The sequence below is a fragment of the Alosa pseudoharengus genome, unplaced genomic scaffold, assembly GCF_046254945.1.
Source record: "Alosa pseudoharengus isolate Yale_2024_CS ecotype anadromous, Long Island Sound unplaced genomic scaffold, YU_APseudo_1.1 YU_APseudo_1.1_scf_4, whole genome shotgun sequence".
Taxonomy (NCBI): Eukaryota; Metazoa; Chordata; class Actinopteri; order Clupeiformes; family Clupeidae; genus Alosa; species Alosa pseudoharengus.
This window is the reverse complement of record NW_027468774.1, coordinates 31,946,188-31,966,187: the sequence shown is the minus strand read 5'-3', so window position 1 is coordinate 31,966,187 and position 20,000 is coordinate 31,946,188. Positions and strand designations below refer to the sequence as shown.

Sequence of the window (20,000 nt, the reverse complement as noted above, 5' to 3'; positions counted from 1 at the left end):
GATACGGCTACATCGATACATGAAGCCCCGTATCGGAATAAAACTGAAATAAACCTTTTCCTTAATGTTAAAGAATAATTTGGCCTCCTGCTAAAATGATGCACAAATTATTATTATTTTGTTCATATTCACTCAGACTTGTGGCACTGAGTTTCTGGTTTCTGCATATTAGGTCTACCATTGGAACAAAATAAGCCCAGAGAGTTCATTGATATGTAGGCCTATTTTATTCTTGTAGGCTATGAGAAAATGCCAACAGTGTCTTAAGCACTGTTTTATTTTATTTCGTTATTGTCTTACCTTAACAATAGGCTACAGCTCCTTGAAAACAATCAGATATAACTCTATACAATCTATAATGTCTATAAAAATGTATTTTTATGTTGTATTTGGCTGCTGTGTTTGAATGAAATGTAGACTATTATTTTTTTCATTTCAATACAGTATATGATACAAACCTCAGTTTAGATAATCATATTCAATTGATAAAGATAGTCAATTTTTTTGCCTAATTGACATCCATGACCATGATAATTGATCAAATGATAAATCTTTCAGAATGCTTTCCATTCTTGAACTGCATCGAATTGCATCGAATCGCATCGCATCGAATCGTACCGAATCATTTTTTATGAACATGTATCTTTTTTTGTATCGAATCGTGCCCATGTATCTAGATGTGAATCGTATCGTCTTTTACATGAGCGATTCACACCCCTAGTTTTCAGTGTTTTGAGAATGTATTCAAAGCTGAATGCGTGTCTCTATAATATACCAAAGATTTTAGAGAGGAGTGGAGCGCTCTAGAATAGAATCTTTGATTTATGGTGTGCTGTATTGGCTAGGTGCTGTTGCTTTTTTACGTGATTTTCCTTCTACTGTGACCAAGAAGCACTTAACTGAGTTCAGTACCAAACTGAATAGAACTGGACTGAACTGAAGTGTAAACTAAAGTGTACCCCATCTCCCAACAACAATGGTCCTTGGTGGTTAGGAGTGTTCTCTATGAGTGATTCTATGAATTGTCATTAATGTTTTACGCACATTTCCCAAACAAGCTTGTAAAGTGCACAGGCATACCCTGCTCTTAAGTAATACTTAACAGATGCTGTCCTTGAAAACAGCGCAGTACTAATTAAACCAGATGCTTAGGGAAATGCTCTGAACTGTTGTCTATGAACTACTTGGGTTTGCCATGCTTTTGGGAAACCAGTCCCTGAAACTGTGCTGAACTGAACTAAACTGGTTCTTGAAAGGACCCACTTTGTCACTCTGCCTTTCTCATATATCACAACCCAATTCGTTCCGTGCCTCCTGTACTGTTTTATAGCAGTAACAGAAGTGCACAGTAATATTACGGAACACTTAGTTACAGCATCATAATCCACATGCATGGTCATTATTCGATAACAAATTCTATTTACTGCACCTTTAAACCACACTAACATAAGGCACAGAGGAATGAGACAGCAGAATCTTTATCTTCCAGTGCTGCATAATTCAATTTACCCATCTTCTAGTCTCTTCCCTCCCACACCCCTCTCTGGGTTCTGCCAGGCCCAATGAGAAGGCCCTCAGCCTGGGAGGGCAATGAAGAGAGGAAGGCCTGTTAGAGGCCCAGGTTGCCTCATCTCCAGTTGTTTGGCCTGACAAACTCCCACTCCGACTCAGCAGGGCTGAAGAGGCTTTGCGCGGCTCACCGCTGAACTAGAGTGGAACTGCTATGGCAGGTTTTGAAGCTCTTACTGTACATTGCCTGTGTGGGAAAGAGAGTGGCAGAAAGTGTTAGGGAGAGAGAGGCAGAGAGAGAGAGAAAAGGGATGCAGCATACATTATGAATGCTCTGTCTGTCTTAGATGTTCATCTTTCTGTGTGTTTATTTGTGTGTGTGTGTGTGTGTGTGTGTGTGTGTGTGTGTGTGTGTGTGTGTGTGTGTGTGTGTGAGAGAGAGTGAGAGTGAGAGAGAGAGAGAAAGAGAGACAGAGAGAGATGCAGAGAGTGAGCATGAGCGAGCTGAGGCAAATGCAATTGTATTAGGCAGTGAGAGAGAGATGATTAGTGTGGAGTCTCTCTCTCTCTCTCTGTGTGTGTGTGTGTGTGTGTGTGTGTGGAGGCTGCCACCGTGGAGCTGAGAGTGGGTGGTTTTGTGAATCTGTACTGTAGCTGCAAACTGCTTAATGGCTGGAGGGACTTACAGAATGAAAACATTCACATTCATTTACTCAGAAATTGGCCATGCTTGGTAATGCTTTAATCCAGCTTTTGTTTGTTTATAAATAATCTAGAGCTGTCAGTCAATTAATGTGAATATTTAGAAATGTATCATCTCAACTGTAAATAGATAAAGAGGGATTTTTAGCACTACCCTAATTACTTCACTATTGCCATCGGTATGGGGAAATATTTATATGTTGACTTGATAGTTACCCCATTTCTAAATCTTCCTTAGAGAATCTGCAGGGCAGATGGCAAGCATATGTCAGAGAGCACAGTGCAAACACTGACTTGGCCAGTTAGAAGAGTGGGTAACACGGCCCTTATTCATATTACATTGAATGTTCACACCTGCAGATGATTGCATAATCAAAGCATGTCAATGTCACTGCCCTCTAACTATAATATGTGGAACCCACATTTTAATGGGAAATAATTTAATTGCAGATGCTATTGAATGGACTCAATGAACCATCAGCTGACAGAAAAAGGGAACGCAAGTGCAGTGATAATAAATCCATGCTAATGAGGCGTCATGAATCAGAGAGATGCAGGGCAATTATTTTACACCCAAATATGCTATTATTTGTGTGGCTATATCAAACTAAATCAATGCTGTAGCAGCTGCTCCTAAACAAGCAAAGTGATGGAGTGAAACAGAGATAGAAGGAACATTTAAAGGAGGAGTAAAAGGAACAAGTGAGGAAAGTTGCTACTGCTACTGCTATTTCTGGGGGTTTCCTCGATGCCAAAAAACTGCTACCCGTACTGCTTTTATGTAAATGTCAGAAGACATCCTTTACAAAACAGGCATACATCTTCCCTCAATTTTCAGTCAGAACCATATCAGTTCATACATACACTACAAATCAATTTTGGCACAGGTTATGATAATAAAGTGCCTAAAATTATTGTTTTCCAAGCCTATGTATTAGAAATCTCATTTTGAATTATTGACCAATAGAATGTGTTCTATTCTACAGTTAGAACTGTAACTGTGGAACGTGTCTCTTTATGGTTGGCTTTGTGGGTCATGCTCTTCTGATCTGTTTGACACGGGTGATCCACTGTGCACAGCAGAGCTCGCTGGACACTGCAAACAGTGTGATCAGAGCTGATAGGATTAGCATTGATCCTGACCACAGCGGCCTCTTGGTTTGACCACATCAGTCCTCACCACCAGTGGGGAGACTTTTTGCCTGATCACAGAGGAGGAAAGGCCATGCTTGTGAATCAGGGGATTGAATTGAATTTCCTCTTAAGGTTTTACATGACCAATGTGTTATCATGTGAAGCTGAGAGACAGCAATGGTTTGCATTCAAAACGAGCATCCAACTGGGACACATACAAATACTAAAATCTTATTGCAAAATCACTGACAGGTTCTTTGATGTGTTGCAAGACTAAAGAGTCTCAGGAGGAGATACAAATGTGTCCATTTCTGGTCCAGGATGTTAATAGCAACCAGTCCTTGTAGTCAGAAACCACACCATGCGAACATGCTCATTGCAGCAGAAATATAGGTTGCCAGAATTACTCACTGGGGCAAAATAAATCCCAACGTTTTAGGGAAGCCTTGCGGAAGTAAAAAGGCATGGCTGGGAATTAGATGGAGTTGTGTGGTTGCGGCTCGTAGCAGGTTGCCATAATATTCTGCACACTATTCCCCTTCTGCACACACAGAGCCCTTAAAGGGGACTTTCAAATATATAATGTCTTTACGTACTTTCATTAGGGACAAAGATGATGAAAATCCATTCAGTATTAAAGGCACATTTAACAGTTTTACATAGCATTTCCAAAATCATTTTGATGGCACATAACTTCATCACATGACAAACAGCACTTCTGCCATTCTGGCCCTCTATAGGTGAAATGGAAAAGACTTGCTATGCTACAGGAATTCAGAGATCTTTTTCTACCAACTGCTGTCTATGCATTCCCTCTATATTATATCTGAGTTATTTACATACTTGTTGCAAAAGACACATTTAGTTTGTTTATTATTGCGCTTCTCAACTGTAGGGGGACCCCAAGAGTAAATCTTATTTAGTGCTTCTTTAAACTAGCTAGCTTGCTAATACTGGCAATACATTCATAAGGGAACCTCTGGTTCTCATCATGTGCCAGCCAGTATGAACAGGATCCTAGAGAGATACACATGTGCCTGTATACCTTAGTAAATGTAAAGAAGCTCTATAGCAGGGATGTCAAACTCAGGCCCGCAGGCTGCTTATTTGTGGCCCGCGAGGTCATTATTCAATCTGTATTAGAAGTGGCCCGCCGCGTAGTTTATACAGCGCATCCATATCTGAGCTGGCCGGACAGTATTCTCTTCAGCGCATCCGCGTTAGAACTGGCCCAGCACGATATTCTATTCAGCGCATGAGCGCAGCCCAGGGCAACGCAGCCCATCAAGTTGCTACATACTGTACAGTGTATCATACACTGATAACACTTCATATCCCAAAATGCGTTGCATCGTTAATGCCGCCTTTTCTGTTCATAAACAAAACATGTATCCATGCAACCAGACAAACTATCAACGAAAAAATGGCGAAGCGAAAGATTGATAATCGGAGCTTTCAAGATAAGTGGGAAAACGATTATATGTTCATATTATTCAAGGACAAACCCGTTTGCTTGGTATGTGGATTCACCGTAGCTGTCACTAAAGAGTAGGCCTACAACATAAAACGGCACCACGTTGAACGTGAACTGTCATGACGTGAACGTGAACTGTCATGAGTTCATGACGTGAACTGTCATGAACTGTTAATAGTTACAATTACAATTTTGATAGTGTTGTTAAATGTTATTTACAATTTTTATAGTTCACCTGCAAAAATAGGCCAATATATTTTTTCTATTCAGATATTCAATATATTTTTTTTATTAGGCTATATTCAGAAATGCCTGCATTCTATTTTTTCTTGTGTGTGTATACAGTTTTAATTCAATAAAAACATCGGTTATTCAATGTTGAGCTTGGCCCGCGACATACTCCCAGTTCTTAATTTTGGCCCCCTGTGAATTTGAGTTTGACACCCCTGCTCTATAGGGTTATATAGGGTTCAAGTTGAAAAATGCTGGAATTCCCCTTTAAGGAATAATATGGTTTAAACGACCGTCTTTATTCAACGACTCACTGTGTGTGCTGTGAGTCCAACTAATTAATGTGGCCTCGCCTGACCCATGTCCAGTACTGTCGGGGTCATATGTGTTTCTGTGTTGTCTTGTCATGGACATTAAGATGTCGTGAAGAGAGCAGAGTGGGGTGAAGATGTCAATCTGACAGCTGCAACTATGAGGCTGTGCTAATGGCCTCTGCCGTGTGGTGAGCAGAGAATCTGGCAGGAGAGAAAGACCAGGAAAGAAATTACCTTTCCACAGATGGGTCTATCAGTCATTTTCTCTTTCATTCTCCTTCTTTAGACTTAGACTTAGACTTCTTTAATGCCCATTAAACTTTACATAAAATGGAAATTTGTATTTGACAGTGGCATAAAAACACACAAAACACACACACACATCACAATAGAACACCATGCACAATAAATAGATATACATAGGAATATATAAGTAAAAACTGTGAAATCAGTCCAGTTTGCTCCAGAGGAGTTAAAAGATATAAATAAATAAGTGAGTAAACTAAAGTGCCTAACTGTATACATCTATCTGACCATGGGTAGTTCTTTGTTAAGAATGGTCATTGGTCACGGCTGATGGAATGAATGACTGCTTGTAACCATTCTTCCTTGCCATTGGGACGGCAAGTCTCTGTCCTGATGGCAGCACCTGGAAGAACTTTCTCATTATTCTCTCACTCTGTTTTTCTTACAGTGCAGTAAGACATGACACATACACACACACACAAAATGTACCTTAGTCTTGCTAGGCAAAAAAGTTTGGCTCAAACCCTTAACATCTTTCACAAGTGACGGAACAAATAGATCATCTCATTTCTATAACTTTTGACAGTGTATGTAATGTCTATTTACATTTTGTGATGTTATCGGCCTGAAATGAATGCAAACACAGCAGCAATCCGTCACCACAGCAACGGACCAGAACGAAGAATGTCTTTTTTTCAGTGACTATCAATTGGCCTTGGTGTTAAATAATTATTGTGGTATTGAGTACAAAATGACAAGAAGAAAATAATAGAACAAAATGGACGCCAGTAGTCCTTGTGACTCCCTGGTGTACAGCGTCCCCGTGGTTTGGGCTCTGACCTTGCTGGCCGTGTCCCATAGTTGTGCTCCACTCTTCCCACCGGGTCTCAGTGGACGTGTGTAATATAAACGAGTGCCAGCTCAGCACCAGCCAGAGACAGCAGTGGCAGCAGACTGACACTGACACGGCACCCAGGCCAGAGTGCAGACTCCTTCAGTAAGGAGGTAGGGAGGTCATATCAAGGAGGATAGGTCCTGTGATCAGTCTTGCAGGTAATGGCGGGGTGAGCGATGCAGTCACTGAGTGATGGAAATAAGACAGGGATGGTTTTTATTTCTCTCCCTCCACAAAATGTAGTTTCACTGTAGCCACTGTATGACACTAGGCTATGGGCTAAATAAAGCAGAACTACACTGAATGTTTTGGAACCTAGTTGGAGAGTATGCCTTGTTTTATTATATTTAATTGACCATACAGTAGCACTGTCAAAAAAGTGAACTTTGTATTTTATTTCTTTTTTTTTTTTCAATTTTTTTTTTTTTTTTTCTCGGGGACTCAGGGAGAGTGCATGATTGCTTGTTACTGTCAATGTCAAAGCGCTGGGCTAGCTGAGCGTGGAGACCACACTTGGTCCCGGTTAGATGAGGTCACAAACATGAGTAAACAAGGCCCTAATGGCTAGCCCTCGGTGTCTTTCGCAACGAGCGCTTGGCAGTCAGCACTCAGCGTCTGGCCATAGGATTGAGTCACAGGAAGTCCCACTTTTGCCCCAGCGATTTGTTCCCGGGTTGATTTTGCTGTCCTCTCTATCCACTAACCCATCCCCCAACCACCCCCCACCCAATGACACTGGGCTCTGGATTTAAACTAGAAAATGTAAACAAAAATATGTTCTACGGTAGCCTCAAACATGAGGCTGTCCTGTGTCTGGATAATATGAAGACATGGTGTGCAGACCCGTTGTGGATCCTCAGTAAGAGGAAAGAGTCATGAAGCCCAATGGAGTGCTCATTTCCTCACTGTGATGTTATGGTCATGATACACTCCACATTCTAGTTTCCACTTAAAGCTAACCAAAGCCCCACTAGGGACCCCGGCTTTTTGTGTTTTTGTATTTGATTATGGTTGTTATAAGAATGTTCTCTTCCGTTGGCATCTAAAATGGATCTTCCGTCAGAGGCAGCCACCAGAATGTCTCGCTGAAGCAGTCACATGGGAGACACACTTGCTCACTGAAGTCTCACTGCTCTTGGCAGAGCCAGGAGGAAAACATGCTGTCCCCAAGGATAGATGGGGGGGGACACGGGAAACGCAGGCCTGACACTCATGAATGAACGAGCTGCTCCTCCTGTAATCGCCCCTTTCCCCGGCAATGTGTGTTAAATGGGTGTCTGGGGACCTCAGCTCGCGTTGTAGAAAATACTTCGGTTGCAAGTGGAAAGGTTAGTGGGCTAACGGATATACTCTCTCTCACTAATCACTTCGTCATCATGCTTAAGATATAGGCTGTAGGAAAGCTAAAGGGAAAAAATGTGGTTAAAAAGAATATATGTGCACATTTTTCTCACTTACTTCCAACGGGGCGACACTCTGTGGGAGTGTTGACGCTGGGTGAGAGTTAGTCACTGCTCTTCTCCCTGTCTCATAATCAGTAAGCACTGTGGGTCTCTTGCTTGTCTGTGTTAGGCAGAGTCTTGTCTAGTTAGAGCTGGGGCTCCGAGTGCCTCACAGGCCAGTGCCTCTGCCCCACTCTGCTGCAGTGCTGCTGAGTCTCTCTGGCACTCATCTCCATTAGTGGCAGTACTGTAGAAGATAGAAGATTCACACACAGATACAAAGACACACACACACACACACACAGATATAGATACAGATACATACAGGACATACACACACACACAGACATACACACACACACACACACACACACACACATACACACACACACACACACACATACAAACACACTCTTTCACTCTTTATTTGTCTTTCTCTCTCATTATAAATACAGAAATAAATAAGGCTGTGGTTCTTGTCATGTTGGAATCGATTGATAGGTGTGGATCAATGTATGCAATTAGCATTTAACTGCAGATAGAGGCTACTACATACTGTACATGACTGGCAATTTAGTGACTTGCATTTTTCACCTTTTCCTTGTCATGTTGGCGTTGGAAGTTCGAAGTACAGTATATCTGTTTCTATATAAAAGCATCTCTCAAAAGGCGTCTGCTAAATCCATCCAAATCCAAGTCTACATTTTCTCTATTAATGGCAGGATGTGTACAGTGTGTGTGTGTGTGTGTGTGTGTGTGTATGTGTGTGTGTGACATCATAATAGCCAAAGGCTGTTTCATGTCCTTCCCATTTTACTTGGGTGGGGAAGTGACAGATCTTCATTTTGGTTTGCCTCTATGAGCACCCAACCAACTGTCACGCATAGCCGCTCCATATGAAACCCGGCATAATATGTCATATTATGATGTCATACTGCGCCCCATCAATGGGCTGGGCTGGGTTGGGGGCTTCAAGGTTGAACGGGTGACATCATTGGCCTGATGCTCTCAGGATCCCAGGTGACTACATGTCCTTGGTATTCTGTGACAGAGACATCAATGTGTCCGTCCCGAGGGAGAGGCCTCTCCGGGTGTCTCAACTCTTTCTGCCTCAGGGCAGATATACATGTGATAAACACATATATGCCTTCCTGTATTGCGTGTTCTATGCTTCCATGGATGAAAGCATCCACCCAGTGACTCAGTGTAAACATATGACACAAGCCGATTACATGATAATAGAAGGGGGTCAGCTTTTCACCCCCTAGATTTCATTGCCAATCCATTTTTTTTTTCCTGGAAGCAGTCAAAGTGAGTTTCTGAAACCTGACGTTGAATCTGGCTCTGCGGTAAGTTTCTATCTCTCATCTCACCTAAGGAGCAGGAGAACGTAGCACTTGTGATGTTGCCATAAGTGACTAACTGACTGGTTGGATCAATGGGTAAGATGAAAGAGCAGTCTTTTTCCACCCTCTGCCCATTGATCCGCTGTTGTAAATGTGACCCTCTCGGCTCCACATCTGTCAAAATGGCGCCATATGGGACTGAACTGATATGGAGTTTTCATCAGGTGCTCTCTAATGCATCCTTTATCTGTATGTGTGTGTGTGTGTGTGTGTGTGTGTGTGTGTGTGTGTGTGTGTGTGTGTGTGTGTGTGTCTGTGTGTGTGTAGGATGGGGATGCCTTCTTACAGCCACTCTTTTATTACTGACAGCAATTGACTCTGGTTGCTCCCACGCCCGCCTCCCACCTTGCATCTAAATGCTTGACTGATCTTTGAGGCCTGTGTCTCCATGGGAACTGAAGAGGACTACGCCAGCTGACAGTCAGTGGGAAGCGATGGCCTCCATCATCCTGAGGCAACGCTGCACGCCCACCCGCATTGATCTGTTTAATAGTTTCTGTTAGGAGGGATGGGCCTTTGCCAGTCTTCCCTAATTACAGTACAGGAGACCAGAGGCAAATTGAGTGTTTACATAGAGTATTAGCCTGTTGATGCTTAGGTAAGCAATCCATCAGCCTTTGAATTAATTAACATTACTTTGTAGAAATCACTTTCACATTAAAGAGCTTTTTTGTAAATCCTTTTTTGTAAATCCCATTTTGTGTTGCGCAAAACAGAAAGTCTTTCCAAACATAGATATTAGAAAGCTAGATACCGCATTGTCTGTCGAGTTCTATTATGTGGTTTACGTAAATGCGGCTGTCATCTTACTGTCAACACTTGTCAGCAATCAGAGACACCTGTCTGATTTCCAAACAGAGACACCTGTTTCTCTTTTGGCCTCCAGTGATTGTCCAAGATGGCGGCACTATTTACATACATTCTTGAGCCAAATGCGGTATCTAGCTTTCTAATATCTAAAGACCCCCCCCCCCCCCCCCCCCCCAATACCCTCATCTCAACTCAACAGCATTTCCTATCAGACACCCAGCCTGTGTCACTCTTCTTGCTCTTTCCTGCTTATCATGAAGGGTGTCACATGACAGGCAACCTCTGACAAAAAAATCACTCTTGAGTTGCCAAGGCCAAAATGTCGATCGGTTTCCCAAGGTCAAGCAACAATTCACTGGTCATTTATAAGGTCAATTGGTGAACTGAGAATGGTCTGCCTGGTGCATAATTGGTGGCAGTTGTGTATGTTTGTATGTGTAAGTATATGAATATGGGTATGCATGTAAATGAGTGAAGGCTTTAGGATGTTGATATCCTGAATTTAGAAATACTGTAGGTTAGTGTGTGTGTGTGTGTGTCTGTGTCTGCGTGTGCGCGTGTGTGTGTCCTTTCTGTGTGTGTGTGTGTGTGTGCGTGTGTGCGTGTGTGCGTGTGTGTGTGCGTGTGTGCTCGTATGTGTAAAACATCAGTCAAACCATCAGCTTGTTTGTCCCACAGTGTCTTTGAATCCATTTTATGATCTGGCTCCCACTAATACTGTGTTACCTGTACACATACATACACATGATATTATGCAGTATCACAGTGTCATCAATTACAATCTAGCAGCTGTTTATTCTCCTATGTCCCCTACAAAGCAGCCTCTATTAATGCTTGTTTGTTTGTTCTCTTCTGCCATTAGTTTTAATTGAAGTCATTTAAAAGCCATTTGAAAAACATTCTGTATGTGTTTAGTCGTCAGTATAGAGTATGTTTTCTGCAGCAGTTGCTCAGTATGCAGAGTACTGGCAAATAGATGGAATAGTGGCATTGCTGATGGAACCTCAATGAAACAATGAATGACTGCAATATTGAGGTTAATCACCAGTATGATGATTACTTAAGCAACATTATGCTGGATTTCAACATTCTTAAGGCATGTTTTGGTAGCTAGCTAGTTTTTGCTACAAACGTCTTCCAAATTCCTTTAGGATGACAACACAACTTTGGTTCTCTCCTCAACAGTCAAGTGGATTGATTTTGTGTAATATGCCTAGTTAGTTTGGTGGTTTTAGGCAAAATGTCCTAACTGCTACATAAACATGGCGTATTAACTTCACTTAACATTTTTCTGTTTTTCTCCCGCAGACAACGTGTACAGAGAATGCCTCACCAATGCAACCTGGGCCATGAAAGGGAACTACTCACAGTGCCATCCTATTTTGACTGAGGAGGTAAGTTAACAACACACAGGAGATGACAGGCACACGTGTCAATGGAGCAGTTGGATAGTTTCATTACAACACGCATGCGCACACACATACACATACACATACACACACACACACACACACACACACACACACACACACACACACACACACACACACACACACAATCTCCATCAAATGCCAAATCTCAATTGCTTCTCAATCCTATTTTCCTGAAGATGACAGGAGATGAGAGAAGATGAGAGGAATGGGTCACGGCTTAACTGTATCTTCTTGGTTTTTCCATTACAAAACCCACGGAAGTGTTTTCTCTGCCATTTCTTGTATGTCTCCAGGTGTCTGTGTCCCAACTCTGCTTTTCTCACTTATGCATTGCTCCAGTCCAACCCTGGCAATGTGCAGAACCCACTTTGTCACGGCATACTGACATTCTGTTTGGCCAGGATGACGTGATATGTTGTGTTTCTGTCACGCTACATTGTTTTGCATTGATGTTGCACAGCTCGCAGGGTATGGGTAAAGAACAGAAGCATATTTTCCCAGATTGTGATTGAGAGTGGGTGTGTTTTGGAATTGATGTTATGCTGAGATAAGAAGGTCACATCAGGAAAGAGCTCTAACGGACAAATGGGGGGGGGGGGGGGGGGCATTGCCTAAAGCTACTCATTGCTTGCCAAAGTGAGTTAGAGGTTAGAGTATGTAAGTCCACCATTTTCCACCATGTGTTTGGGTGTCTGGGTGTGCATTTATGAATTTGTGTGACGAGCCTATGGGCTTACTGTACGGGCCTGTGTGTCTGTCTGTCTGTGTGTGTGTGTGTGTGTGTGTGTGTGTGTGTGTGTGTGTGTGTGTGTGTGTGTGTGTGTGTGTGTGTGTGTGTGTGTGTGTGTCCCACAATCTCCAAAGCATTGGCTCCATTCAGCGCTGTCTTTTTATGACTGTCAGATTGCAGATGTTGTGTGGTTGTGGCTGTGGCCCAGATCTGGGCAGGACGTGGACCAAAGTCCCCCTCTGTGAGAGTGCCTTTCATGTCGCTCATCAAACTCTGCTGTTGGGGTTTATTTTGTGTACGAGGGAGTTTAGTCCCAGCCGTCTTCCTCTCATGTGTGTGTCAGTTCTGAAGGAGAGGGAGAGCGAGAGCGAGAGGGATTTATCTGCACTGGGTGAGCCTGTCACTCCCATTTCTCTGGACTCGCTTGGGTGATTCTCAGGGGCTTAACGCCGACTCCAAATAATCAGATTTCTCCGATTTTGACAGACACGTCTGCACTGTGTTCCACTAAACTTCATTTTCATAAGCCTCCGGGGAGTATGGAGCTCGTCCTGATCAGAAATAAAATGGCCCTTATTATCGTTCAACTTGGCTTCACTTACCAAACATTGCAAGGTTGTGCATATCGCATCTGCATAAACGTGTCTGTATCTATCTCTTGAGGAGTTAGAGGGCCCTGATATGTAAAATTCATAATAATAGGCTGAAATAGAAACAATGTGTTTAAAGTGCACGTTATGCGAGTGCAAGTTATATGAGGGAACATTATTTATTATTTATAATGCCATGATAGTTATCTTATTTATACGCCCATAGGCCTTTTCAGTTTTGACAACAAACACCACTTACTGCACCATTAAGGTTCCCTTCAGTGGTGTTAGGACATTTAATGTGATACAGCAGTGTAGTATCAACAGCAGGTGATTCCCATAGCCCCGAACATTTTGTTTATTTTATTTATTCTGTCTTGCTTTAAACATTTGTTTTTGACTATATGCCTTACCATATTATTGACATTTGCCCAGAGGACCTTCCTTGTACTCATGTAGCTTGTGTCAGGTGCTGCTGAGATGTTGCTCCACAGTCTTGCTAACTCATCAGTCAGTGAAGAGGTGAGAGGTGCACAAACAGTGCCATGCCTCAATGTGACCTTTCCTCCTAGGGTCAGTCAGATCGATAGCCCTCTCAGCAGGAGACGCGCGCACACACACGCACACATACACACACACACACACACAAACACACACACACACACACACACACACACACACACACACACACACACATACACACACAACACACACACACACACACACACACACACACACACACACACACACACACACACACACACACACACACACACACACACACACACTTACTCACACAAGGCTTACATCTCATGCCACTGCCTCCAGACCACCACCGCTGTTTTCACCAGTCTTCAGTTTCCTCTAAACTCAGTCACCTCCGTCCACTAATGCAATCTTCTAGCAAATCTCATTGTGCACACCGCTAATTAGGGCTTGCATGTTGTTTTCATTTCTCATTTTGCTTTTAGTATATATATATATATATATATATATAAAAATAATGCTCATTGCACTAATTGGAACCACTGTGGTGGTCACTAGACTGTTTATGAATGCTGATTTAGCAGCATGTCATTTGCTCTCTTTAGCATCTGACAGTAATTAGGATTTGGCTGTGGATGCAAGGCACAGGATGACCGGTGCGGCCTTACTCTCATGTCCTAAAGCAGCAGCAGCTAGCCAGGGCTGGTGCTGTATTTGAATAGGTGGGGAAATAAGGCTTCAACCAAGCCTATTAACATAATACAACATGATGCAGGATACAACAGCAATGGGCAGTTGGCAGCCACAGCATACCGCATGATATATCCAATATCAAGGTGAAACCAATATATGGTAGGATTTTTACTTTACTCTGTAGTCGCAGTTTGCCTCCTCTGTCTTTTGGCCCAGAAAAAAGAGTTGGTGTTATCTTTGCTGGCTGCGATCGTAACTCCATGCTGGTATTGCATCCGACCTGTTCTGACCCACGAACCTGCCTGGCTCAGATCCTGCCTGGCGGCATCTTTGGTGTGGATAGGCTGTGTTTGTTGGTAGATACAGATGTTAATTAAGTAGGTTCCCTTGAAAACCACTTCTGCAGATGATGTTCCATTATCTTTCAGTGCTGCCTCGGGATGTGAACCATTAGCAATGTCTCTATGTTATTCTCCTGTGCTTTATTTCTTTAATATCTTGTTTGTGGTTTTTTTTAACGTGTGTGTGTGTGTGTGTGTGTGTGTGTGTGTGTGTGTGTGTGATTGTGATTGTGATTGTGATTGTGATATTTGTTACAATGTCACTATTGTGTCAGAAATTACTTTTAAGGAATTACCTTTCTCATACACACATAAACACACACTGATTTAACACACTTCATGTTTATTCAACCAAATGTTGGATACATAGCTTTTAGCACACACATTTTTCAAATGGCTATACAAGCTATTATGGATGCAGTGACTGCATCAGCCCGATACACAAATGTCTGTGGTCATCACAGATGCACATTTGCAGAAGTGCCTTCTGGGACGCCCCAGTACTCCAAGGTTGTCCAATGGCCCCCTGCATTGGCAGACAGACGGGCACACACTGTGTCCATCTGTGCCCTGTGGGGTGTGGTTTTAATCATTAATAACTGTGCCCGCCAGTGGGCATTAAATGCACACCACACAGGGTGGCGCAATGGACGTAACCTCAGTACATGATGGAGCTGGAGGTGGAAGAATTGTTACACACTCATATGTATATGTACACACACGCACACACACACACACACACACACACACACACACACACACACACACACATACACACACACACACACACACACACACACACACACACACGCAAACACACACACACAAGGGCATATGGACAGAAACTACACATTACAATACAAATGTACAGATTTACAATGTGCAAATACATACAAAAAAAACCCACACACACATGTAGCCTGAAATCTTTCACAGTTTTATCCTTCACAGTTTTAACAGTAAAGCCCTCTCTCTCCACCTCTCTCTCTCGTTGTCTTTTATGTTGTTTTCCTCTCACGCACAAAAACAATCTTTCCCTTTGAAACATCACTGTAGCCACACAGCTAAAACATATACTGCATATATAAAGACACACACACACACACACACACACACACACACACACACACACACACACACACACACACACACACACACACACATACTTCACTATTAAGAAGTCCTGTGGGCAGATCAGCTCCCCAAACGAGAGCATAGGAAGTTAGAGCCTTGCATAATCCTGCTATCCTTTTGTAGTGGGATGTCAAAGCCCTGAAGCGTGACTTTGGCAAGAGACGAAGGGTAGGCAAATACTCAGTGAAGCTCTCACACACTGCTGTTGCTGTGGCGAGTTGCTGCTGTGGTGGTTGCCGTGTGAGATGACAGTGATGTGTGGAGCAGGGGCCGCGCAGAAGCTTCTGGGTGTGGACCAACGTAGAGTTAGAGAGGGAACAGAGTGTCTTACTTCGGCAGAGGAGAGCTGAAACACTATCGATAAAGAATCGCTCGGGCCTGCAGACAAGCCAGAGGGAAGCTGTCAGACTTCCTACTGTGTGTGTGTGTGTGTGTGTGTGTGTGTGTGTGTGCGGGTATGTGTGTGAGCGTCTGAGAGAGAGAGAGAGAGAGAGGCCCTAATTTCCTCCACATTGAGACAAGAAAAAAGACATTTAGCTTGCTCGGTATGCAGTTAGAGGCTCTCCCTCCTTGAATATTGCCTGCTCGTAATGAATAGAGCAGTGATGGGGGGCTGTGACCTTGCGCTGGGTCTTTGCACTGTATGTTCCAGGACTCTACGCCTGGTCCTGAAGCCACGCTCCAATAAGTGCAGCACGTCTGCCAAGCAGAAACAAGGGAGAGGGCATTCAGGGAGGCTCGATGAACATAACTCCTACTGGGGGAAAATAAGCCTTGGCTCTGGGTCTAAGAACCAATTCACATTATCACAACTGACCTACCCTCCTCGGCATTCGTGTGCGATCCAATTGCACAATTAGCCAAAATTCCTTGAAATCCTTGCAAAGCCGCCGCATCGTCGCATGCCATTACTTCCAGGCGCTGTTTAAAAATACAGTAAGAGCTGCAGCAAGCTGCTGCCCTGGGTGGCGGGGCAGTGATTTCACGGCAGGCGTGCCGGCCCGCTAGTTTACATTCTGCGCTCTCTCCATGTGGCTGTGCACTGTTTGCTCCACGCCGCGGTTTTCCAGACGTACACTTTATATTCAGTTCAGTGAACAATGAGCCGCGTTCACCTTAGGCTGACCTCACTGTCCTTCTCCATACCACCCACACACACAGACACTCTCATACGCACACACGCACACGCGCACACACACACACACGCACACACACGCACACACACACACACACACACACACTCACACATTACACAAAGAGTGGGCCATCCAGCGATGCTTTGCTCCTGAAGAAGGTGATGAATTACAGTAACCTATGGATACTATAGGGGCCTCTATTTTATACAGTAGCTGATCATTCAAAGATTAACTAAATCATGGTGGTAAGGTTATTTTTTGGCAGACTAGGGCACGGGGTGGATTTCATAACAGTAACGGTCATCAAGGGCCAAGGAGGGATTGGTGACCCCTGTGGTTGGTGGTGCGGGGGGTGGGGCCTCTCTGAACTCTCTCTTGTTTGACAAGCTGAATTATGATTATGAATCTCTTTTTTGACCAGCTGAATTATGATTATGAATTATGATTCTTATCAGGTGTTGTCATGCCTGGGTGCAGAGAGCTAGCTTTTCTAGTATTTATGTCTCTCTATAAAAGTAATAAAAAGTAAACATTATGACTGCTTTGAACATGTGGTGAGTTTTAGAAAGTCTAAGAGGAGATTATGAGAAACTACTGCAGCACATCACAAGAACTTTAATGTCTTTTTTGAACAAACGGGACATTTTAATCTTTTTACTAATGACCGTTGAATTGTAGGCTCTCACACCCACCAGGTATTTAGTTTCACTGTTTTTCTCTTTGTGAATGCACACACACAGATGTACATGTGAATCTATTAAGACTTCAAAGGGCTTTACCGCACTTCAGAAACTCCAATATTAGCTAGCTGAGAAACAATTAAGGCCACTGCCAAATGTCTGTGTATTTATAAACAAATGAGAAGAGAAAGCGCAGATTCCACTGGATGTGTCCAGGCCTGAGTCTGTCTTTTAACCTGCTTTTTCTCCTGGACTAACATCACCCAGTGACTACAAAGACCATGCAATTCTGGGTAGTGGAACAATGGGGTTATACCATGTTATGTTACCCACCATATCTTCACAAAGTAATAGCTAAAGTAGTTGATACAAAGTGAACTCAGATCAGATACTTGATAACCTGCTGAGACTGTGTGGTAGACATCTAGAACTTTGAGAGTGCAGATCTCTCTCAAAGAGTGTATATATATGGATATACTTACAGAAACACACGGAGACACACATATAGCCCTATTATATGTGTGCATAGGACTCTACGCAACTGGGAATGAGTTGTGACAGTGCTGAGTGAAGAGCAGACTAGACGAGCTTATGAGCCGGTGTGTGTGTGTGTGTGCGTGCGTGCGTGCGTGCGTGCGGGCGCGCGTGCATGCGTGCATGCGTGCATGCGTGTGTGTGTGTGTGGATGGGTAGGAGAGTGGGTGTGCATGTGTGTATGTGGTGTGTGTGTGTGTGCCCTGGGCTCTGTCCTCTGAGGAAGTCACTGTTGATCAGGTCTAGTGCATGGCCTGAGGCAACACTTTCTCCTCTCCTCAACTGCCTGTCTGTTTGTCTTCATACTCAAGAAGGAAAACGGTTAACAGGGAGGACACACACTACGGTATAACTCTTTTATTTCTCTTTTCATCTCTCTCTACAGAGATCTCTCTTCCCACCGCTGTCATATTTTTTCTCTGTCTTTTTTAATAATGATGTACAACACTTTGGGCTTTGGGTTTTCTTTTTATCTTTTTTGGTTCCTTCCCTGTTTCCCCCCATGTAACTGCTAAAGAGAAACTGTTTGAGAATGTCTGTGTGTGTGTGAGAGAGAGAGAGAGAGAGAGAGACAGTGTGTGTGTGTAAGCATGTGTGTGCGTGTGTGTGCGCGCGTTTGTGTGTGTGTGTGTGTGTGAGGAGGAAGAATCAATCTGATGCTGATAAAGTGGCAATGGCAGCAGCAACTGCAGGAGGAAGAGGAGGAGGAAGAGGGGAATAGAAGTGGGCTGTGCAGCAGGCAGTGAAGGAGGAGGAGGAGGAGGAGGAGGAAGAGGGGAATAGAAGTGGGCTGTGCAGCATGCAGTGAAGGAGGAGGAGGAGGAGGAGGAAGAGGGGAATAGAAGTGGGCTGTGCAGCAGGAGGAGGAGGAGGAGGAGGAGGAAGAGGGGAATAGAAGTGGGCTGTGCAGAAGACAGTGAAGAAGAAGTAGGACGGAATTGGCAGCAGAGCGTTGCCCCAAGTGGAGACGCCTCACACTGACCCGTGCAGCAGGGCCAGAGCCTACTGAGAGGGAGGGGTGGGTGGGTGGATGGATGGATTGATGGATAGATTTACAGGTGTATGGATGGATAGATTGACAGGTAGATGGATGGATGATATGGATATATTGATGGAAGGAAGGAGAGAGGTGTAGCAGAGAAGAGGAGGGCTGAAAGAGAAATTGGGTCTAAACAACAGACCCCTCAGAAGACTTACTCATACTCATTAACTGACAGAGACAGACTCAAACACACACACACACACACACACACACACACACACACACACACACACACACACACACACACAAAACAGATAAACCACACCATATATATTTTTCTCACAATATATTCATACCATCACTCACACACCTACAATCATCCACTCATTTACAACCATATGCATACAAGCCAACACACACAGATTTGTCCCCGGCCCAGTCAGATGGGTAATTGTCCATCTGTGTCCCTCTTCAGCAGACAGCCGGTGTGTCCAGAGCAGACTCAGGACTGGCAGACAGGAGCCGCCACTGACTCATCAGCCTGGTGATGGGACGGGTCCCCCGGGTGTAGAGATAAAGAGATAAAGAGCATTGTGCATTAGGGAAAGTGCCATAAAGTTTAACCATTCATTTTTACATACACACACATGCACGCACCCTTGCACACACATGCCCACATACACACACACACACACACACACACACACACACACACACACACACACACACACAAACACACACACACACACACACACACACACACACACACACACACACACACACACACACACAGACACGCACAAACATACTGAACACACACACACACTCACACACACCCTCACACACACACACACATACACACGCACACACACAGGCCCCAGCCTTAGAAGAGGAAGTCTGTTAAGCAAGCCCAATAAAGATCAAACACTCAGCACCTCAGGGTCAAACCTGGCGTGACAGTTTTTCTGTGGACATCACTCCTCTCCCTCTCCTCTCACTCATATCCTGATAGTGTGCAGTCTCTGTGTGTGTGTGCATGCATGTGTGTGTGTACAGTATGTATATGACACGTGTGTCTGTGTGTGCATGCGTGCGTGC

General features: G+C 43.8%; 1 protein-coding gene across 1 annotated transcript in view; it reads left to right on the top strand.

Annotated features, from left to right (window-relative positions):
• Positions 1 to 20,000, top strand: part of crhr1 (corticotropin releasing hormone receptor 1) — a 146,579-nt gene that overhangs the window by 64,364 nt on the left and 62,215 nt on the right. The window contains exon 6 of the mRNA XM_076265899.1: positions 11,472 to 11,557. Within this exon, the coding sequence (XP_076122014.1) occupies positions 11,472 to 11,557 (86 nt within the window). The remainder of the gene's footprint in view (positions 1 to 11,471; positions 11,558 to 20,000) is intronic.